Here is a 23,884-nt window from a genome sequence, read left to right as displayed (position 1 = left end):
CTCTGGGAGGCCAGGGAAGAGATTGCTGGGCCTTTGGCTTTGATTTTTATGTCATCATTGGCTACAGGAATAGTGCCAGAGGACTGGAGGACAGCAAATGTGGTCCCTTTGTTCAAAAAGGGGAGCAGAGACAACCCCGGCAACTATAGACCGGTGAGCCTCACGTTTGTAGTGGGTAAAGTCTTGGAGGGGATTATAAGAGACAAGATTTATAATCATCTAGATAGGAATAATATGATCAGGGATAGTCAGCATGGCTTTGTGAAGGGTAGGTCATGCCTCACAAACCTTATTGAGTTCTTTGAGAAGGTGACTGAACAGGTAGACGAGGGTAGAGCAGTTGATGTGGTGTATATGGATTTCAGCAAAGCGTTTGATAAGGTTCCCCACGGTAGGCTATTGCAAAAAATACGGAGGCTGGGGATTGAGGGTGATTTAGAGATGTGGATCAGAAATTGGCTAGCTGAAAGAAGACAGAGGGTAGTGGTTGATGGGAAATGTTCAGAATGGAGTACAGTCACAAGTGGAGTACCACAAGGATCTGTTCTGGGGCCGTTGCTGTTTGTCATTTTTATCAATGACCTAGAGGAAGGCGCAGAAGGGTGGGTGAGTAAATTTGCAGACGATACTAAAGTCGGTGGTGTTGTCGATAGTGTGGAAAGATGTAGCAGGTTACAGAGGGATATAGATAAGCTGCAGAGCTGGGCTGAGAGGTGGCAAATGGAGTTTAATGTAGAGAAGTGTGAGGTGATTCACTTTGGAAGGAATAACAGGAATGCGGAATATTTGGCTAATGGTAAAGTTCTTGAAAGTGTGGATGAGCAGAGGGATCTAGGTGTCCATGTACATAGATCCCTGAAAGTTGCCACCCAGGTTGATAGGGTTGTGAAGAAGGCCTATGGAGTGTTGGCCTTTATTGGTAGAGGGATTGAGTTCCGGATTCGGGAGGTCATGTTGCAGCTGTACAGAACTCTGGTACGGCCGCATTTGGAGTATTGCGTACAGTTCTGGTCACCGCATTATAGGAAGGACGTGGAGGCTTTGGAGCGGGTGCAGAGGAGATTTACCAGGATGTTGCCTGGTATGGAGGGAAAATCTTATGAGGAAAGGCTGATGGACTTGAGGTTGTTTTCGTTGGAGAAAAGAAGGTTAAGAGGAGACTTAATAGAGGCATACAAAATGATCAGGGGGTTGGATAGGGTGGACAGTGAGAGCCTTCTCCCGCGGATGGATATGGCTGGCACGAGGGGACATAACTTTAAACTGAGGGGTAATAGATATAGGACAGAGGTCAGAGGTAGGTTCTTTACGCAAAGAGTAGTGAGGCCGTGGAATGCCCTACCTGCTACAGTAGTGAACTCGCCAACATTGAGGGCATTTAAAAGTTTATTGGATAAACATATGGATGTTAATGGTATAGTGTAGGTTAGATGGCTTTTGTTTCGGTGCAACATCGTGGGCCGAAGGGCCTGTACTGCGCTGTATTGTTCTATGTTCTATGTTCTAATCCCCTTTCCTGCAAGGAGTAAAACCCCATCTCCTCAAACCTAAACTTGTAGCTAAAATCCCTCATCCCGATAGCCGATAAACCTTCTCTGCACCCTCAGAGAACCCAATGTTCATCCTAAAGTGCGATTGGAACTAAATTAAATACTCCAGTTGCCTGATTCTATTCACTCTCGACCTCCTCTCAGGCAGAACATTCCAGTTCGCAAAGCACATGGAGGTGTTGAGGAAGGAGAGGACGGTGGCATTGGTGGGGGAGGCAATTACCCCGGTGAAGGTGGCGGTGTCGAAGGCATCGGCCAAGGTGCGGGAGCAGGGTGAGAAAATGGGGAGTGGAGGAGGCCATGTCGCAGCACAGCGATCGGCTCACCTCGATGGGGGAGGAGCTGCAGGGGGTGGCCGAGGCCAACAAAAGGGCTGTGAGCAAAATTGGAGGTTTTGGAAAATCGATCGCGGCGGCACAATTTGAGGATTGTGGGCCTGCCCGAGGGGGTGCAGGGCCCAAGGCCGACGGAGAACTTTGCCAAGGTGTTGGCAGAGTTGGTGGCGGGGGGGGGGGGGGAGATGATCCCTTTCGGTATGAACTGGACCAGGCTCATCGGTTCGTGAGGCCTAAACCAAAGGAGAATGAGCCGCCAAGAGCAGCGATTGTTTGCTTCCACAGGTTATGCACAGGTATAACACGGGATGAAGGAGAAGGTCCTGAGTTGAGCAAAGCAGAAGCAGGAGGTGCAGGGGGCTGGAGTTGGAATACGTATATACCAGGACTTAATGGTGGAACTGGCGAGGAGGCAGGCGGCCTTCCGCCTAGTGAAGACGGCACTGTATAACAGGGGTGTGTGGTTTTCCGCGGTGTATCCTGTGAAGTTGGGAGTGACCTACAGCTCCAGAGACTTTTACTTTGAGGTGGATGTGATAGTGACAGGGGCATTGGAAGGGGGGTTGGTGGCATTGGCAAGCGTGTATGGCCCTAACTGGGATGAGGTAGGGTTCGTGAGGAAGGTGTGTGGGGCCATTCCCGACTTGGATTCACATGAACTGATAGTGGGTGGGGACTGGGACTTGGTGCAGGAACCAAGGCTGCTCTCGCTTGCCCAGTCGGGGAGGGGGGGGCAGGCGGTGGCGAAGACGTTGACTGGACTGATGGAGGAAATGGGAGGAGTGGACCCGTGGCGGTTTCTACACCCGGGAGAGCGGGAGTATTCGTTTTATCTCTTCGGTCCACAAGGTCTATTTGAGGATAGATTATTTGTGGTGGGGAAGGTGCTGTTTTTTTTTTAGCGTTTTATTCAAACTTGTATTAAAGTAGGTTACAGCAAGTAAACACCCCGGGAAACACTCTTCCCAACAATCAACTATACAGTTTGTACAGACTTTTCCCCTTTTCACCCCCCCCCCTCCCCATCACCCATCAACGCCCCCCCCCACCCCCCGCCCCATATCCCACCCCCTTGCGACGAACAGCTCTTCAAACACGGTCACAAACATCCCCCACCTTTTCTCAAACCCCCCCGCTGAGCCCCTTAACTCATACTTTATCTTCTCTAACCGCAGGAAGTCATACAGGTCACCCAACCATGCTGCTACCCCCGGTGGCGATGCCGACCGCCACTCCAGCAAAATTCGCCGCCGTGCAATCAGAGAGGCGAAGGCCACGACATCGGCCTTCCTCCTCTCCGTGAGCTCCAGCTTCTCCGAAACCCCAAATATCGCCACCAAAGGGTCCGGGTCCACTCCCTCCTCCGCTATCCTGGCTGAGACCGCGAACACTCCCGCCCAGAATCTTCCCAATTTTTCGCAACCCCAAAACATGTGCGCATGATTCGCTGGCCCCTGCCCACACCTCTCACACTCATCTGCTACCCCCTGAAAGAACCCACTCAGTCTCGCCCGAGTCATATGCACCATGTGCACCACCTTAAACTGTATCAGGCTCATCCTTGCACAAGAGGAGGCCCGTTTATCCTTCGCAGTGCCTCACTCCATACTCCCCAATTGATCTCCATTCCCAACTCAGCTTCCCATTTCTCCTTGATCTTCACCACCCGCTCGCCTCCTGCTCCCCCAGCCACTTATATATATCCCCACATCCTGAAGCAGCAGTCACTACAGCAGGGTGTATCTCGGCAATCTAGGGAACCCCTTCCAGACCTTTCATGCAAAGTCCCTAACCTGTAGATACCTGAACTCACTACCCCTCGGCAGCTCTCCCTCTCCCTTAGCTCCTCCAGACTGGCGAACCCTTCCTCCAAATACAAATCCCTCACCTTGACCAGCCCCACTTCCCGCCACCTCCTGTATACACTGTCCATCCCCCCCGGCTCAAACCCATGATTCGTTAGAACCGACAACCCTTCCACCCTAAAATGCTTCCTCAGCTGATTCCATATCTTCACCGTGGACTGCACCACGGGACTCCCTGAATACCTACCCGGAGCCATTGGCAATGCTGCCGTCACCATAGCCCTCAAACTAGACCCCTTACAAGATTTCTCCTCCATCCTAACCCACTCTACCCCTTTTCCTTCCCACCACCGCCGCACCTTGTCACATTCGCCGCCCAATAATAATGAAGCAAGTTTGGCAACGCCAACCCCCCCTGCTGCCTCTGCCTCTGCAGCAGGGTCCTCCCCACACTCGGCACCTTCCCCGCCCATACAAAGTCAGAGATGATTGTGTCCACTTTCCGAAAAAAGGCCTTTGGTATAAAGATCGGGAGAGCCTGAGAGATAAACAAGAACCTCGGCAGAATATTCATTTTCACCACTTGGACCTTCCCCGCCAACGCTAAGTGCAGTGTATCCCACCTCTTAAGATCCTCCCTGGCCTCCTCCACCAGCTTTGTTAAGTTCCACTTATGGAGCCCCGTCCATTCCCTCGCTACCTGAATCCCCAAATACCGAAACCTATCGCACGCTACCGTAAATGGCAACCCCCCTAAATTAGCCCGCTGTGCCAGCTCATTCACCGGGAATACCTCGCTTTTCCCTACATTCAGCTTGTATCCCGAGAACCCTCCAAACCTCCCCAACAGGCCCATAATCCTTCCCGTACTCTCCAACGGATCCGGAACATACAGCAAGAGGTCATCGGCATAGAGCGACGCCCGATGCTCCCTCTGTCCCCTCATTATCTCCTGCCACTCTGCCGACCCCCTGAGAGCCATCGCCATTGGCTCTATGGCCAGTGCAAACAATAACGGCGACAGCGGGCACCCCTGCCTTGTACCCCCATGTAAGTCAAAGCTTTGTGAGCTCATATCATTCGTCCTCACCCTCGCTCTTGGCGCCACATACAGCAACCGCACCCACGCCACAAATCTCGGCCCAAACCCAAACTTTCCCAAAACTTCGAACAAGTACCGCCACTCCACCCGATCAAATGCTTTCTCCGCGTCCATGGACACCACTCCTCCGGTACCAGAGCCCCCGACAGATTCATCACCACATTCAACTGCCGTCTTATATTACTCGCGAGCTGCCTGCCCTTCACGAAGCCTGCTTGATCTTCTGCAACCAACCCCTGGACACAATCCTCTATCCTCCCCGCCAGCAACTTAGCCAATACTTTCACATCCGTGTTCAATAGTGATATGGGTCTACACGACCCACATTCCACCGGGTCCTTCCCTTTATTGGGGATTAGTGTGATTGCTGCCTGCTTCATCGTCTCCGGCAACTCCCCCTTCTCCAATGCTTCATTAAACGCCCCCAACAGATGTGGTGCCAGGTCCGCCGCAAATTCCTTATAAAATTCTGCCGGGTACCCATCTGGCCCAGGGGCCTTCCCTGACTTCATACCCCTGATACTATCCAGCACCTCCCTCAGCCCCAGGAGCTCCTCCAACGCCTGCCTCTTGCTTCCTCCACCTGGGGAAATTCCAGCTCATCCAGAAACCACCCCATGACCCCCTCCTCTCCTCCTGGGTCTGCCTCATAAAGTACCTGGTAATACTCTCTAAATGCCTCATTTATCTCCCTGGCTCTGACACCACATCCCCAGCCCCAGTCCAGATCTTCAATATTTCCCTGGACGCAGCCGGCCTCCGCAGCTGGTGCGCCAGCATGCGGCTCGCCTTCTCCCCATACTCGTATTGCACCCCTCTTGCCCTACGCAGTTGCCCTACCGCCCTCCCCGTTGTCAGCTCTGTCAAATTGCCCCTGCAACCTTTTCCTCCTCGCCAATCCCTCCATGGTGGGCACCCTCGAATATTCCCTGCCCACCTCCACTAACTCGCTCACTAGACGGTCATGTCCCACCCTCCTTTCCTTATTCGCACGAAGCGTAAATGAGATAATTTCTCCCCGGACCACTGCCTTCAGTGCTTCCCAAAAAATGCCCGCCGACACCTCCCCATTCTGATTGAACTCCACGTAATCCCTAATCGCCAACCGCACCTTAACACAAAAACCTCCATCCGCCAACAACCCCGAGTCAAACCTCCACCTCGGCCTCTGCTCTCGTCCCGTACTGAACCGAATATCCAGCCAGTGGGGTGCATGGTCCGAGCTAACTATCCCCGCATACTCTGCCTCCTCCACCCCAACCAAAATCTCCTGACTCACTACAAAGTAATCAATCCTCGAATACACCTTATAGACGTGTGAAAAGAAGGAATACGCCCTTCCCCCTAAGTTCTGAAAGCGCTATGGATCCACCATACCCATCCTCTCCATAAACCCCCCCCAGCTCCCTTGCGATTCTTACCCTACCCATCAACCTGGGGCTCGATCGATCCACCCTCGGCTCCAGGACACAGTTAAAATCTCCTCCCACGATCAACTGGTACGTGGCCAAATCCGGGATTGCTGCCAGCAACCCCCTCATAAAACCCACATCATCCGAATTTGGGGCATACACATTTACCAACTGGTGCCCCTTCCAATACCCCACTCGCAATCACATATCTCCCACCTGGATCCCTCACCTCCTTCGCACTCACGAATCCCATGTTTTTGCTCATTAAAATCGCCACTCCCCTCAATTTCAAATCAAACCCCGAGTGAAAAGCCTGCCCGACCCACCCCTTCCTTAACCTAACCTGGTCCTTCACACAGTGGTGTGTCTCCTGACTTCCGGGTGCGGCGATGACCAGCTAAGTCGCACGTTTCGGCAGCTCCCGGTGGAACGGACTTTTGGGCTCATAAAAGGAGCCCCAACGGCAATTTAAACGGCCAAAAACACTGTGCGGTAAACTAGAAGGGAATCCCCCCGGACACGCATGGATAAAGGAGAGGATAGCAGCCGGATTGCGGAGGATCCTCTGGAGCAGCGGCAAGGAAGGCAAGCTCAAAGCAAGATGGCGTCGGAAGGTGGCCGTTTGTCATGGGGCCCAGACCAACAAGAGTTCCTGCGGCGCTGTGTGGAAGAGCTGAAAAAGGAAGTGAAGAAGGAGTTGTTGGCCCCGATATTACAGGCGATTGAAGGGCTAAAGGAGGAGCAGAAGACCCGAGAGCAGGAGCTTCGGGTCGTGAAGGCAAAGGCTGCTGAAAACGAAGATGAAATACAAGGCCTGGTGGTGAAGACAGAGACGCACGAGGCGCAGCACAAAAGGTGTGTGGAAAGGCTGGAAGTACTGGAGAATAATTCGAGGAGGAAGAATTTAAGGGTTCTGGGTCTTCCCGAAGGCGTAGAAGGGGCGGACGTCGGGACATATGTGAACACGATGCTTCACTCGCTAATGGGATCGGAGGCCCCGACGGGCCCTTTGAAGGTGGAGGGAGCTTATCGAGTTATGGCGCGAAGACCAAGGGCAGGAGAAATACCTCGAGCCATAGTGGTGAGGTTCCACCGCTATAATGACAGAGAGATGGTCCTAAGATGGGCGAAGAAAACTCGGAGCTGCAGGTGGGAGAACGCGGTGATCCGCGTATACCAAGATTGGAGTGCGGAGGTGGCGAGAAGGAGGGCAAGTTTTAATCGGGCTAAGGCGGTGCTTCACAAAAAGATCCAGTTTGGAATGTTACAACCGGCGAGATTGTGGGTCACACACCAAGGGAAGCACCACTACTTTGAGACGGCAGAAGAGGCGTGGACATTCATTGTGGACGAGAAGCTGGAATAGTCTGGCGAGAGAAAGAACTTTTGGGACAAAGTGGTGGGGTGATTATGTGGGGTGAGGAAAAGGGGGGGGGGGGGGATGATTTTTCAGTTTGTTAATCTTGCGATCCTGTAACTTTTCTCTCTTCCCCATGATGGGGGGGCGGGGGGGACAGTATGAGGAACTGTGGGCTGTGGGCGCCGGGCCGAGTGGGAAACGCGGGCTTTGTTCCCGCGCTATGGTAATTATGGCGGGAACAGGGACGCAGGAAGGAGGGGGCCTCGCACAGTGGGGGTCGAGGACAAGGGGGGAAGCCGAGGTCAGCCAGAGTTCGCTGACTTCTGGGAGCAACATGGGGGGTGCAACTATGCTAGGAAGGGATCTAGCGGGGGGGGGGGGGGGGGTAACTGGGTTGCTGCTGCTGGGGAGAAGGGGGAGCTGTTATGGGATGGGGTGGTCGAGGCGGGAGGGCGCCGTCGGGGGGATACACGGGTACGTGGGAACCGGGTGAGGAGCTGGGTTAAAAAAGGGGGTGGCTAGTCGACAAGGGGGGGGGGGTAAAGAGCCCCCCAACCCGGTTGATCACGTGGAATGTGAGAGGGCTGAACGGGCCGATTAAAAGGGCACGGGTACTCGCACACCTAAAGAAATTAAAGGCAGATGTGGTTATGTTGCAGGAGACGCATCTGAAACTGATAGACCAGGTCAGACTACGTAAAGGATGGGTGGGGCAGGTGTTTCATTCGGGTTTGGATGCGAAGAACAGGGGGGTGGCTATCTTGGTGGGGAAACGGGTACTGTTTGAGGCAAAGGCCATAGTGGCGGATAATGGGCGTAGATATGTGATGGTGAGTGGCAGATTGCAAGGGGAGGCGGTGGTTCTAGTGAACGTATATGCCCCGAACTGGGATGATGCCAATTTTATGAGGCGTATGTTGGGACGTATCCCGGACCTGGAGGCGGTAAAGTTGGTAATGGGGGGAGATTTCAATACGGTGCTTGATCCAGGGCTGGACCGATCGAGGTCCAGGACCGGGAGGAGGCCGGCAGCGGCCAGGGTGATCAAGGACTTCATGGAGCAGATGGGAGGGGTAGACCCCATGAGATTTAGTAGGCCTAGGAGTAAGGAGTTCTCATTTTTCTCCCATGTCCACAAACTATATTCACGGATAGACTTTTTTGTCTTGGGAAGGGCACTGATTCCGAAGGTGACAGGGATGGAATATACGGCCATAGCTATTTCGGACCACACTCCACATTGGGTAGACCTGGAGGTAGGAGAGGAAAAAGAACAGCACCCACTCTGGAGAATGGATATGGGCTTATTGGCGGATGAGGGGGTATGTTTAAGGGTGAGGGGGTGCATCGAAAGGTACTTGGAGCTTAATGACAATGGAGAGGTTCAGGTGGGAATGGTCTGGGAGGCGTTGAAGGCGGTGGTTAGAGGTGAACTGATATCCATAAGGGCACATAAAGGGAAACAAGAGGGTAAAGAAAGGGAGCGATTGCTGAAAGAACTTTTGAGGGTGGACAGGCAATATGCGGAGGCACCGGAGGAGGGACTGTACAGGGAAAGACAAAGGCTACATGTGGAGTTTGACCTGCTGACCACGGGTTAAGGCGGAGGCACAGTGGAGGAGGGCACAGGGTGTACAGTATGAGAATGGAGAGAAGGCGAGTCGGCTACTGGCCCACCAATTGAGAAAGAGGGGAGCAGCGAGGGAGATAGGTGGGGTGAGAGATGAGGAGGGAGAGATGGAACGGGGAGCGGAGAGAGTGAACGGGGTGTTCAAGGCATTTTATGAGAGGTTATATAAGGCTCAGCCCCCGGAAGGGAAGGAGGGAATGATGTGTTTCTTGGATCAGCTGGAATTCCCTAAGGTGGAGGAGCAGGAGAGGGTGGGACTGGGAGCACAGATTGCGATGGAGGAGGTGGTAAAAGGGATTGGGAGCATGCAGGCGGGGAAGGCCCCGGGACCGGACGGATTCCCGGTGGAATTTTATAGGAAGTATATGGACTTACTGGCCCCGCTTCTGATGAGAATCTTTAATGAGGCTAGGGAAAGGGGGCAGCTGCCCCCGACTATGTCGGAGGCAACGATATCGCTCCTTTTGAAGAAGGAAAAAGACCCGCTGCAGTGTGGGTCCTACAGGCCCATTTCCCTTTTAAATGTAGATGCTAAGCTCTTGGCCAAGGTGATGGCGACGAGGATAGAGGACTGTGTCCCCGGGGTGGTCCACGAGGATCAAACTGGGTTCGTTAAGGGGAGACAGCTGAACACGAACATACGGAGGTTGCTAGGGGTAATGATGATGCCCCCACCAGAGGGGGAGGCGGAGATAGTGGTGGCGATGGATGCCGAGAAAGCATTTGACAGAGTGGAGTGGGATTATCTGTGGGAGGTGCTGAGGAGATTTGGTTTTGGAGAAGGGTATATCGGATGGGTACAGCTGCTGTATAGGGCCCCGGTGGCGAGCGTGGTCACGAACAGAGGTCTGATTACTTCCATCTTCATAGAGGGACGAGGCAGGGGTGTCCCCTGTCTCCGTTACTGTTTGCATTGGCGATTGAGCCCCTGGCCATAGCACTGAGGGGCTCCAGGAAGTGGAGGGGAGTGCTCAGGGGAGGAGAAGAACACCGGGTATCTCTGTATGCAGATGATTTATTGCTGTATGTTGCGGACCCAGTGGAGGGGATGCCTGAGATAATGCAGACACTCAGGGAGTTTGGGGAATTTTCGGGGTACAAATTGAATATGGGTAAGAGTGAGCTGTTTGTGGGCATCCGGGGGAGCAGAGCAGGGGAATAGATGACTTACCGCTGAGGAAGGTGACAAGAGATTTCCGGTACTTAGGGATTCAGATAGCCAGGAGTTGGGGAACCTTACACCGGCTTAATCTAACAAGATTGGTGGAACAGATGGAGGAGGATTTTAAGAGATGGGACATGGTGCCCCTGTCACTGGTGGGTAGGTTGCAGGCGGTTAAAATGGTAGTCCTCCCGAGATTCCTCTTTGTGTTTCAGTGCCTTCCGGTGATGGTCACGAAGGCTTTTTTCAAGAGAATTGAGAAAAGTATCATGAGTTTTGTGTGGGCCGGGAAAACCCCGAGAGTGAGGAGGCGTTCTTGCAGCGTAGCAGGGACAGGGGGGGGCTGGCACTACCGAGCCTAAGTGAATACTACTGGGCCGCCAATATCTCAATGGTGTGTAAGTGGATGGGAGAAGGGGAGGGAGCGGCGTGGAAGAGATTGGAGATGGCGTCCTGCAAGGGTACCAGCCTACAAGCAATGGTGACGGCGCCGTTGCCGTTCTCCCCGAAGAAATATACCACCAGTCCAGTGGTGGTGGCAACATTAAAAATTTGGGGGCAGTGGAGACGACATAGGGGAAGGACGGGAGCCTCGGTGCGGTCCCCGATAAGAAATAACCATAGGTTTGTCCCGGGGAGAATGGATGGGGGATTTGGAGCATGGCAAAGAGCTGGGGTTGTGCAACTGAGAGATCTGTTCGTAGACAGGACGTTTGCGAGTCTGGGAGCGCTGACGGAAAAATATGGGTTGCCCCAAGGGAATGCATTTCGGTACATGCAACGGAGGGCTTTCGCGAGGCAACAGGTGAGGGAATTCCCGCAGCTCCCGACGCAGGAGGTCCAGGATAGAGTGATCTCGGGGACATGGGTGGGGATGGTAGGGTGTCGGATATATACAGGGAAATGAGGGACGAGGGGGAGATCATGGTGGATGAGTTGAAGGGGAAATGGGAAGAAGAGCTGGGGGAAGAGATTGAGGAGGGGCTGTGGGCTGATGCCCTACGTAGGGTAAACTCGTCGTCCTCGTGTGCCAGGCTAAGCCTGATACAATTCAAGGTTTTACACAGGGCGCATATGACCGGAGCACGGCTCAGTAAATTTTTTGGGGTGGAGGATAGGTGTGGGAGATGCTCGAGAAGCCCAGCAAACCACACACACATGTTTTGGTCATGTCCGGCACTACAGGGGTTCTGGGTGGGGGTGGCAAAGGTGCTTTCGAAGGTGGTGGGAGTCCGGGTCGAGCCAAGCTGGGGGTTGGCTATATTCGGGGTTGCAGAAGAGCCGGGAGTGCAGGAGGCGAAAGAGGCTGATGTCTTGGCCTTTGCGTCCCTAGTAGCCCGGCGAAGGATATTGCTTATGTGGAAGGAAGCCAAACCCCCAGGCATGGAGACCTGGATAAATGACATGGCAGGGTTTAGAAAACTAGAACGGATAAAGTTTGCACTAAGGGGTTCGGCTCAAGGGTTCACCAGGCGGTGGCGGCCGTTCATTGACTACCTCGCAGAACGATAAAGGAAATGGGAAGGTAACAGCAGCAACCTAGGGGGGAGGGGGGGGGGCCCGGGTGGGTCCACAGGGGTGTTTTTGTATAAATATCTGTACTAGGCTATGTATATTGGACCGTTTGATTTTATTTTGGAGAGTTATTATTTTTGATAGGGCAGTTGCCATTTAGTTTATATATTATTTATTTATTTGTTAAAAAGGCCACTGTTATTTATACTGTTTTATTGTTGTAAAAAGGAAAACCTTTGTATTGTTTTGTTTGGCCAAAAAATCTGAATAAAATATATATTTTTTTAAAAGAGGTGTGTCTCCTGCAAAAAGACAACCCCCGCTTTCAAGCTCCTGAGGTGCGTGAACACCCGCGACTTTTTAACCGGCCCATTCAGTCCCCGGATGTTCCACGTTACCAACCTTACCGGAGCCTTGCGCCTCTAATCCCCTCTACCGTCCGTCATCTTCCCCACTTAACTCCTGCACCTTTAATTCCACTCTGTACCTAGCTCATCCCAGATGGCCCCTTTCTTCGTCCTTGACCATATCATCTCTCACCCCCTGCCGCGCCGCAGACCCCCCCCCCCCCAACACAGTTTTTCCCCTTCCCCTTCTTCCCCCCCACTTCCCCTTTCCCCCCTCCCCCCGGCCACCCCTCTTGGCCTTCTCCCCCACCACCTCACTTCCGTTCACCAGCATAACCTGCTAGCGCAGCTGCTCCTGTCCAAAGGCACATCCTAATGACCTCTCTCTCTCTCTCTCTCTCTCCCCCCCCTCCCCCACCCAAACAAGGACTCCTGAACTCCAGGCAGCCTTCTCCAAAAGCAAATAAACAGATGTTAAACACAAACAGTCCCATAAAACAGGAGGGGAGATGGGAACATCCATCCCCACAAACTTTTCACCCCTACAACTCCTTACAATCTCAACATTGAACAGAACCCCCCCCCCCCCCCCCCCCCACAAAAAGAGGCGAAAATCCCCGAATCCCTACACCCACTTCAAACATGCTCCCGACCATTACATAGTGCCAGCACCCCGGTTCCCAATCATTGTCCACTCAGTTCTCTCCCAGTTTATGCTCCTTAACAAAGTCTTCCACCGCTTCTGGGGTCTCGAAATAATACTCCCGGCCTCCGAACGTCACCCATAATTTCACTGGGTAGAGCACCCCAAACCTGGGGCGAAATTCTCCGGTATCGGCGCGATGTCCGCCGACCGGTGCCAAAAACGGCGCAAATCAGTCCGGCATCGCGCCGCCCCAAAGGTGCGGAATCCTCCGCCCCTTGACCGGCCGAGTCCTAACCTTGAGGGGCTAGGCCCGCGCCGGACTGATTTCCACCCCTCCAGCTGGCGGAAGTGCCCCGCCAGCTGGCGCGGAAATGACATTGCCGGGCGGCGCATGCGCGGGAGCGTTGGCGGCCGCTCACGGCATTCCCGTGCATGCGCTGTTGAGGGAGTCTCTTCCGCCTCCGCCATGGTGGAGACCGTGGCGAAGGCGGAAGGAAAAGAGTGCCCCCACGGCACAGGCCCGCCCGCGGATCGGTGGGTCCTGATCGCGGGCCAGGCCACCGTGGGGGCACCCCCCAGGGCCAGATCGCCCCGCGCCCCCCCCAGGACCCCTGAGCCCGCACACGCCGCCTTGTCCCACCGGTAAGAGAGGTGGTTTAATCACGCCGGCGGGACAGGCATTCTAGCAACGGGACTTCGGCCCATCCGGGCGATTCCCGCCCCCGCCGAATCTCCGGTGCCGGAGAATTCGGCAACCGGCGGGGTCGGGATTCACGGCAGCCCCCGGCGATTCTCCGACCCGGCGGGGGGTTGGAGAATCTCGCCCCTGATCTGCCGCCGGTCCAGCACCGCCTTGGCCATGTTGAAACCTGCCCGCCGTTTTGCCAACTCGGCTCCGATGTCCTGATAAATCCGGACGTTATTTCCCTCCCAGTCGCAGCTACGCTTCTCCCTGGCCTGCCGGAGAATTTTCTCTATCTCCACAAATTTATGGAGTCTCACGATCACCGCCCACGGCAGCTCCCCAGCTCTAGGCTTTTGCCTCAGAGACCTATGTGCTCGGTCCACTTCAGGTGCCTTATCTAGCACCTCTTCTGCCAACAGTCCCACCAGCATCCTCAAGACGTACCTCGTGGCACTCACACCTTCCACTCCTGCAGGCTGGCCCACTATTCGCAGGTTCTGCCTACTCGAGGTATTCTCCTGCTCCTCCACCTTTGCCCTCAGCATTTTACAAAGGTCTCCTAGGAGCCCCACCTCTGCCTCCAGAGCCACCACACGATCGCTGTGGTCCGAGATCATTCCTTCAATCTCCCAAATCTGTGACCCCTGCACCTCCAAACACCTCTCCATCTGCTCCAAAGTACTCTTCAGGGGTGCCACATCCTTTGCATGATCCTCATGCATTTCTTTCCTCTGTTTATGGAATTCCTCCTTGATAAAAGTCATCAGTTCCTGTATCTGGGGCCTGACAGCTTGCCCCTCCCCCGCCTGCATGCTGGAAGAGACTGTCTGATGAGCACAAGACTGCTTCAACTTTCCAGCCTAACCTCTCACTGTTTCCTGCTGGGTCCGGTGATCAGAAGACATACCATTCCTGGGGTAAACTACTACTCTAACATTCACCTACGCCTTTTCATCAAAATTCCACCCGGATCTGGGTAAAAAGAGCCCTTTTCTGTGACTTTGAACAGGAACAGCCCTTTATGTAACCAATCACTCCATGGTCACAAGCGGAAGTCCCAGGAAGGCGCTGTTAGCTGGGGTTAAGGGATTAGAGTATTCGGCGATAGTGATTATAGATCATGCGATGCATTGGGTGGACATGGTTTTAGAGAAGGGGGCCGTGCAGAGGCCGGGGTGGAGATTTGGGGCGAAATTCTCCCCCAACGGCGCGGTGTCCGACTGGCGCCCAAAACGGCGCCAATCAGACGGGCATCGCGCCGCCCCAAAGGTGCGGAATGCTCCGCATCTTTGGGGGCCGAGCCCCGACATTGAGGGGCTAGGCCGGCGCCGGAGGGATTTCCGCCCCGCCAGCTGGCGGAAAAGGCGTTTGTTGCCCCGCCAGCTGGCGCGGAAATGACATCCCCGGGCGGCGCATGCGCGGGAGCGTCAGCGGCCGCTGACAGTTTCCCACGCATGCGCAGTGGGGGAGAGTCTCTTCCGCCTCCGCCATGGTGGAGACCGTGGCGGAGGCGGAAGGGAAAGAGTGCCCCCACGGCACAGGCCCGCCCGCGGATCGGTGGGCCCCGATCGCGGGCCAGGCCACCGTGGGGGCACCCCCCGGGGTCAGATCGCCCCGCACCCCCCCAGGACCCCGGAGCCCGCCCGCGCCGCCTTGTCCCGCCGGTAAATACCTACTTTAATTTACGCCGGCAGGACAGGCAATTTCTCGGCGGGACTTTGGCCCATCCGGGCCGGAGAATTGAGCGGGGGGGCCCGCCAACCGGCGCGGGCCGATTCCCGCCCCCGCCCAATCTCCGGTACCGGAGACTTCGGCAACCGGCGGGGGTGGGATTCACGGCGGCCAACGGCCATTCTCCGACCCGGCGGGGGGTCGGAGAATGACGCCCTAGATGTGGGGTTGTTGGGGGACCGAGGGTTTTGTGAAAAGATCGTAAGGGTAATTGAGGAATACGTGGGGTTTAATTGCACGAGGGAGGTTTCCCAGTCGGTGGTATGGGAAGCTCTGAAGGTGGTGGTGAGGGGGGCGTGGGTGTGATATTGTTTAAGGCGAAGGTGGATAAGGAGGAGAGAGTGCAGAGGCAAAGGTTGATAGACGAGATGTTGGAGGTAGACAGGAGGTATGCAGAGGACGTGGATCCAGCGCTTTAGGAAAGGAGGAAGGCGGTGTGCCAATTAAGGCGGGCAAGGGGAGCAGTTCGAGTATGGAGGGAAGGCAGCACGCATGTTGACAGGTCGACTTCGGAAGGAGGCGGCGGTGATGGAAATTGTTCAGGTGCGGGATAGGACGGGGAAATTGGTGGTGGCTCCGGACCAGATTAATAGGGTGTTCGAGGAATTTTTACGAGAAGTTCTATAGGTCGGAGCCAATGGGGGCGAAGACAGGGAACCCTTCCGTGTTGCGGTAATCCACAAGAACCGGATGTCACCAAGTCGGAACCACCAGCCGCTGCCAGTGCCAGTGCACATTGATCCGGGCGATGACTGGTGTGCCACCCTAACGGTCAACCCGAATTCGTCGCCCACCTGAGAGACTTGACTTATGAGCCTGTTAGCACATTGGACTCACTGAATTGTTTTACAGTACTGTTAACAAGTTTCTTTTCTTGGCGTTCATTGTTCCAGAAGTTCTCTCTCGTCGTTTCATGATTGCATTTGTTCTTTTATTGGTACAACCTCGTTGTTCTGTTGTGCACCTGGCACTCTCCTCTGTATATAGTTTAGCCTCATGTACATGTTGTAAATATTGCACACACATACTCAGACGCACTCAGTACACATTTCTATTTATTAGCATGTAGGCACATATCCTTGTGAAAAGGGGGGGGATGTCATGATATCCACATCAGCATATCATGGTGCAATCACACACACACTGATGGACAGGCAGTTGGATCAACCAGCACACACACAACATCGCAGCCAATCACCAGTGAGAGCACACGCACTATAAAACAGGGAACACCACAGTTTTAAGGAGGTGAATGTTTGAACATTCACCTGAGGAAGGAGCAGTGCTCCGAAAGCTAGTGATTCGAAACAACCCTGTTGGACTTTAACCTGGTGTTGTAAGACTTCTTACTGATCTAAATTCACAGTTTGCTATTTGAAGCCCTGTGCCGAACCTAACTGTGACCACAGAAAGCACTGTGGCTGGAAGGTGAGGGTATTTATCCGATACACAAACCTTCATCAGATCCACTGCATCCTGTGCATCCGTGTGATAGAAATCCAAAGGATACTCCCGTTGCGGAGGGATGGAGCGCCCATAGCCCCGAGGGTCCCAGGAAACAACTGTGAAACGTTCCTTGTTCAAAGACTTCAGCTGAGGTCCAAAATCAGTCTGACTGCTGCCTGGAAGTGGAAAACAGAAATGTAAATCTGCCCAATCTTCAAATTCCACTCAGAATGGCAGCTTCCGTTAGTGCTGCATTTACTACTCTACAGCACTCAGAGGAGCAACATGTGACAAAACTTACTCCAACCGCTGCTGTCCACACAGCGCTCTTTGGCAATGATTAAAATAGATTTTTTCCCTTCTGGATAGCCCTCAGTTTTCTCATTCACCTATTGCAGGGGCAGTAATTTATGTCTCCTGGCCTGTTTCTCAGGTACCAGCCCAGACTGTCTGTCTCTCAGTTATTCAATCAGTTTCCCAGTGGATTTCTGAGCAGGGCTCGTCCTCTGCTCCATCCATCAGCTGTTTAAGTCCACATTCAGCCGGGTTCATTAGATCCTGCTCCGGGAGCGGGAGGCATAAATGTGGTAGGTCTTCCACCCCAGCAGCACAAAATTTAGAGTATCCAATTATTTTATTTTTCCAATTAAGGGGCAATTTAGCATGGCCAATTCACCTACTATGCACATCTTTGGATTGATGTGGATTATTCCTCTCTCCAGTCGCACCGTCTGGACCTGTAAAGACTTAATTACCTGCAAAGACTCGCATTCGAAGTATCATCTTGCATCGTTGGCTTTCTCTATATGTGCTGTGTTTGTGTAACCTACCTCTTTACTAACCTGATGAAGTAGCAGCGCTCCAAAAGCTTGTGATTCCAAATAAACCTGCTGGACTTTAAGCTGGTGGTGTAAGACTTCATACTGTGCCCATCCTTCGAGTTGTGGGGTGAGACCCAGCTGACACAGGAGAATGATAATGCACAGAAGGGTGCCATTCAGCCCCTCATACTCATGACAGCTCTTTCAGAGAGCCATCCAACCGATCGCTGCGGTTTCCACACACCCCTTTGGGAAGCCATCTGAGGAAGACATGAGGAGCGTTCTACTGGCCAAATGTGAGCAATGAGATCAAGGACTACATCAGCCAGTGCAGTTCGTGTAATGAATAGCAAACCAAAGAACTGCTTGTGACATCACACATTGACCACAGCTAAACCTTTGATTACATCTCTTCATTCATTAGAACTGACTATCTCATCACCGTTGACTACTATTCAGATGACTGGGAGACAGTGACTACCAATGGGACCATAGAACAGCTGAAAGCATCTTCCGCTCTTCATGGTATTCCTGACAATATGATAAGTGACAGTGGGCCTCAGTTCATGAGTGAAGAGTTCAGACATTTATTGAATAATTGGGAATTTCAGCACGATGTATCATCCCCGCACTATCCCCCGTCAAATGGAAACCGGAGACAGCAGTGTAAATTACCAAAGGGATCATCAGAAAAATCAACATGATCCAGCATAGGTGTGTAAAAAACAATCTCAAGAGTGAAGAAACACACCCAACATCTACTCCCTCAGACAAAAGCTTTTAAACTGCAGTTTTTACAAAAAGTGTCAGAAGCTTCCCCAAAAACCCACAGGTTTGAAAAAGCTACAAAACCTGACAGCCTTTGAAATGCAAAGTTTCTGCTGTGAGAAAAGAGGAAGTGAAACCACTTCGCTCCTTTGATGTGATGAGGAGCTGTCAATCATAACAAGACTGTTTATACACAGTGTGGTTAGCATCAATGCAGGGTACTTGAGATGCCCCTCCTGGTCAGTTGGGAAGGAGGGCGCAGGATTTGAGTTCGGGTTGGGCCTGCTGTCGATCTTTGTGATTGGGCCGCCCGCTCAAGATGGCGGCCCGATAGCAGGATTCTGATGGCGAGCTCCCTGTCATTCATAAATTTACACGGTTCCGGATTCTCCACTGCCGAGAGCTCTTGGTCTCAGAACAGAGAATCCCGGCCATTATGTCAAAAGTGCGAGGAAAAAAGGAAAATAATTGTTGACATGTAATTATAGACGTTTAAATAGTATGCTGCAGACAGAAGATCCAACATTTAAAACATTATCACTAACCTCACCAGTTAGTTCAATTCTAATCCTGCACAGCATAAAACCAAATTATAAAAATGAACAAACTGTAAACTTACCCAGAGCCCCAGGGAGTAGCAATAGTGGATGATCCCCTTTCCCTGTTTGTTGATAATGGAGGTGAACCCCATTAACCTCTATCTTTGCAGAGGTTATCGTGCTGGAATAAAAATAAATTTAGAATCATGTTCAATTTCAGAAATTTATCTTTGTAAACATTCCATATACAAGTGTGGCATGGTGGCTCAGTGGTTAGCACTGCTGCCTCACAGCTCCAGGGTCCCAGGTTCAATTCCGGCCTCGGGTGACTATCTGTGCGGTGTCTGCACTTTCTCCCCGTGTCTGCGTGGGTTCCTTCCGGGTGCTCCGGTTTCCTCCCACAGTCCAAAGATGTGCAGGTTGGGTGAATTGGCCACGCTAAATTGCCCCTTAATTGGAATGTTAAAACATGGTTCATTCAGATTAATTTATCAGGTTTTTACTTCAGAATGACAGAACTTTAAAAATGCAGAGTCAGAAACATCACCACCTGCAAGTGGACGGTAGCACAGTGGTTAGCACTGTTGCTTCACAGCACCAGGGTCTCAGGTTTGATTCCCGGGTTGGGTCATTGTCTGTGCGGAGTCTGTGTCTGCGTGGGTTTCCTCCGGGTGCTCCGATTTCCTCCCACAAGCCCCGAAAGATGTGCTGTTAGATGAATTGGACATTCTGAATTCTCCCTCCGTGCACCCGACCAGGCGCACTGGGCAACTAGAAGATTTTCACAGTAACTTCATTGCAGTGTTAATGTAAGCCTATAAAGATTTATTATTATTATTTCCCTCCAGGCCACCCACCATCCTGACTTGGAAATATATCAGCTGTTCCTTCCCTGTCGGTGGGTCAAAATTCTGGAACTCTCTCCCTAACAGCTCGGTGGGTGTACCTACAGCAATGGACTGCAGCGGTTCAAGGCAGCTCACCACCACCTTCTCAAGGGCAATTAAGGATGGGCAATTAATGTTGACTTTGCCAGTAATGTCCACATTCCGTGAAAAAAACAAGAAGCCATTTGGGTTTTGAAAAAGTTCCCAAGTCTACCTCTCCCGTAAAAGCTTCCATAAGAGTCGGTCCCTGCCGGTGACGGCGGGCGGGAGGCGGCCGCACAATGGAGGGCTCCCGTTCGGGAACGGCATTTTGGGGGCTTTAAGCCCGGTCCCAGGGTCCACGGAGGCGGCAAAAGCAGGGAGAAGGCACAGAGGCAGCAGAGTGAAGGCACAGTGAAAGAAAATGCCGAGGGTGAGCAAAAAAACGTCCGTAAGGAAAACAGCTGATGGTCCGTCGGGGAGTGGAAAGGTCACCGCGGGGTCACCAAGGAAAATGGAGGCTGGAGCACCAGGGGAGGCCGCATTGCTTACGGCTGAAGAAATAACTAAGGTGATGGCTGTGGAATTCGAAAGGCAGTTTACAAATTACATGGAGACAATGAGGGTGATTTAGAGATGTGGATCAGAAATTGGCTAGCTGAAAGAAGACAGAGGGTGGTGGTTGATGGGAAATGTTCAGAATGGAGTACAGTCACAAGTGGAGTACCACAAGGATCTGTTCTGGGGCCGTTGCTGTTTGTCATTTTTATCAATGGCCTAGAGGAAGTCGCAGAAGGGTGGGTGAGTAAATTTGCAGACGATACTAAAGTCGGTGGTGTTGTCGATAGTGTGGAAGGATGTAGCAGGTTACAGAGGGATATAGATAAGCTGCAGAGCTGGGCTGAGAGGTGGCAAATGGAGTTTAATGTAGAGAAGTGTGAGGTGATTCACTTTGGAAGGAATAACAGGAATGCGGAATATTTGGCTAATGGTAAAGTTCTTGGAAGTGTGGATGAGCAGAGGGATCTAGGTGTCGATGTACATAGATCCCTGAAAGTTGCCACCCAGGTTGATAGGGTTGTGAAGAAGGCCTATGGAGTGTTGGCCTTTATTGGTAGAGGGATTGAGTTCCGGAGTCAGGAGGTCATGTTGCAGCTGTACAAAACCCTGGTACGGCCGCATTTGGAGTATTGCGTACAGTTCTGGTCACCGCATTATAGGAAGGACGTGGAGGCTTTGGAGCGGGTGGAGAGGAGATTTACCAGGATGTTGCCTGGTATGGAGGAAAAATCTTATGAGGAAAGGCTGATGGACTTGAGGTTGTTTTCGTTGGAGAGAAGAAGGTTAAGAGGAGACTTAATAGAGGCATACAAAATGATCAGGGGGTTAGATAGGGTGGACAGTGAGAGCCTTCTCCCGTGGATGGAAATGGCTGGCACGAGGGGACATAGCTTTAAACTGAGGGGTAATAGATATAGGACAGAGGTCAGAGGTAGGTTCTTTACGCAAAGAGTGGTGAGGCCGTGGAATGCCCTACCGGCAACAGTAGTGAACTCGCCAACATTGAGGGCATTTAAAAGTTTATTGGATAAGCATATGGATGATAATGGCATAGTGTAGGTTAGATGGCTTTTGTTTTGGTGCAACATCGTGGGCCGAAGGGCTTGTACTGCACTGTATTGTTCTATATTCTATGTTCTATGTAATGAGGAAGGAGCTGAGAGAGGTTTTGAGTGTGCTGGTGGAGGAGGCGGTTTCCCCGGTGATGAAGGCGGTGGCGAGCGCAGTGGCGGAGGTGCGAGAGCAAGGGGAGGCGCTGAAGGAAGTGGAGGAGACGTTATTGCAGCACGGTGATCAACTTGCCTCGATGGGGAAGGAGATGCGGAAGGTAATGGACATTAACAAGGATCTGCGAGGAAAAATGGAAGACCTGGAAAACAGATCCAGGCGACAGAATTTGAGGATTGTGGGGCTGCCCGAAAGAGTTGAATGACCGAAGCCGACTGAGTATTTTGCCGCGATGCTGGCAAAACTATTGGGGGAGGGGAAGGATCCCTCCCGATATGAACTGGATCGGGCTCATCGGTCGTGGAGGCCTGTACCAAAGGCGAGTGAGCCGCCAAGGGCAGTGACTCTGTGCTTCCGTAGGTACAGGGTGAAGGAGAAGGTCCTGAGCTGGGCCAAGCAGAAGCGGGTGGTGCAGTGGGCTGGAGCTGGTATATGTGTATACCAGGACGTTACGGTGGAGCTGGCGAGGAGGCGGGCTGCCTTCAACCGGGTGAAGAGGGCACTGTACATTAGCAATGTGCAGTGCGGCATTGTATATCCAGCGAAGCTGAGGGTGACTTACAAGCTCAGGGACTTTTATTTTGGAACGGCGGAAGCAGCGGAGTAGTTTGCGAAAGCAGAAGGACTGTGGCAGAACTGACAAATTGAGGAATGGCCACGTGCCGATGTAACCTCATGACTGAATTTTCTTTTTTTTTGTTTCACTGCATGCGGGTGTAGGGGCTAAAGGAGCCAATGTTGTATATATTTGGACAAGGGAAGGGACGGGACTTTCACTTTAAATGAGGGCTCTTTGGGGTGTAGGTGGATATGCGGGGTTTATGTGCTAAAAGGGGATTTCTGGGCTTTCCTAGGGCCGGGCAAGGGGGAAAGGGACCCGGGCGGGGGCCTCCACGCTGGCCGGTTTAAGCCCGTCCAGGGTGAACGGGGAGTGAGGTGGGGGGAGGGGCTGCGGCCATCGGAGCCTGGCAGAACAGGGTCCGAAGTGGTCTAGCTGGGGTGGAAAGTTGGGGGTAAGGAACCGAGGTTGGGGGGAGGAGTTTTTACAAGAGGCAGTGGACAGGAGGAGTTGGAGACTGGTGTGGGGGGGGGGGGGGGGGGGGGGGGGGGGGGGGGGGGGGACGACAACTCTTGGGTATCATGTATGGTACTCTTTCAGAGGTTGGATGGCGTTGAGTGTAGGGGGGGGGGCAGTGGGACCTCTATAGGTCAATGGTGACCATGAGGGGTGGTACCGAATTCCTTTTTTTCTTTTTCTCCTTTGTTTTTTGTTGCCGACCGTGGGAAGGGTTTGGTTTATTGGATGTATATATTGACAGGTGGGCCGTTGTTTGGGGGTGGTGGGAGGATGGATCGTTGGTATTGTTAAGGGGGTTGATTTTGTATTTGTTACCGTTTACTGTTTGTGGGTGGGGTGTACATTTTGAAGGAAAATGTGAAAATGGAGAATAAAAACATTTTTTAAAAAAAGAGTCGGTCTCACATCGTTTACAACCACATCCTGGACGGGATTTCCCCGTACTTACCACCAGAGCGATCTTCCGAAAATCCCGCTCTCTGTCTCCAATTCCCCCATAAAGTTCAAGAAGATACATCCCTTCCAATACCCTGTAATCCTGTGACATTCTTCCATCCACCCCCACCACGTCAAGCAAGTCCTTTACTCGCGTCCTGAACTTTGGACTGTTACTCCACTACCTCGTGGCTCGGTAACACTGGCCTGCTCACTTCCTGCCTGCTTCACTGAGCTGGTCACGCACTCAGACCGTTTGTCCTTCCCTCTTGTCCTATCTCTCCCCAGTCCTCCAACCGCCCCAGCACCCTCTCCCGGAACACCGCCCTCCCGCAGCACACAGGATTCCTGCACCCCGCCCCCAAATCATGCTGTTCAGTGTTTCCCTCCTGGCTCACCCAGCATGCCTCGGGATTTTCCTGTCCCCTCTTGAGCTCTCCAGGCCTTTCTACCTCTAGACTTGACCATTCCAACATTCTCCAGGCTGCTCTCCCGCATTCTAACCACAGTAAATCTGAGGTCACATACAACAGTTGCCCGCGCCCAAACTCGCACCAGGTCCTGTTTCCCTATCACCCTCTACGTGTCCGCTGACTTGCATTGGCTCCCAATTTCCTGATTTTAAAACGACCATCCTTGGTTTCAAATCCCTTTGTTACCTTGTCCCTCCCCATCTCTGGAATCTCTTCCAGCCCCCCCTCAAACACCCCCTCACACTCCCCCCTCCACACAAGATATCCACTCTCCTCCAGTTCTCACATCTCGAGCATCCCCGAACTTAACCACTCCACAAACCGGACCTCAAACTCTGGAATACCCTCCCTACACCTCTACATTTCTCTACCTCGCTTTACCCCTTTAAG

The 23,884-nt window shown here is 52.7% G+C and overlaps 1 protein-coding gene across 2 annotated transcripts in view; it reads right to left on the bottom strand.

Annotated features, from left to right (window-relative positions):
- The window catches only part of bphl (biphenyl hydrolase like), a 49,171-nt gene that overhangs the window by 13,683 nt on the left and 11,604 nt on the right, over positions 1–23,884 (bottom strand). For both annotated transcript variants that reach the window (XM_072509990.1, XM_072509991.1), the window contains exons 2-3: positions 18,935–19,035; positions 16,736–16,902 (exon numbers count right to left, since the gene is read on the bottom strand). In XM_072509990.1, the coding sequence (XP_072366091.1) occupies positions 16,736–16,902; positions 18,935–19,035 (268 nt within the window). The remainder of the gene's footprint in view (positions 1–16,735; positions 16,903–18,934; positions 19,036–23,884) is intronic.

Source organism: Scyliorhinus torazame, chromosome 6 (assembly GCF_047496885.1).
Source record: "Scyliorhinus torazame isolate Kashiwa2021f chromosome 6, sScyTor2.1, whole genome shotgun sequence".
NCBI lineage: Eukaryota > Metazoa > Chordata > Chondrichthyes > Carcharhiniformes > Scyliorhinidae > Scyliorhinus > Scyliorhinus torazame.
Note: the sequence above shows the minus strand (reverse complement) of the source record. Positions and strands in the feature narration are given on the sequence as shown.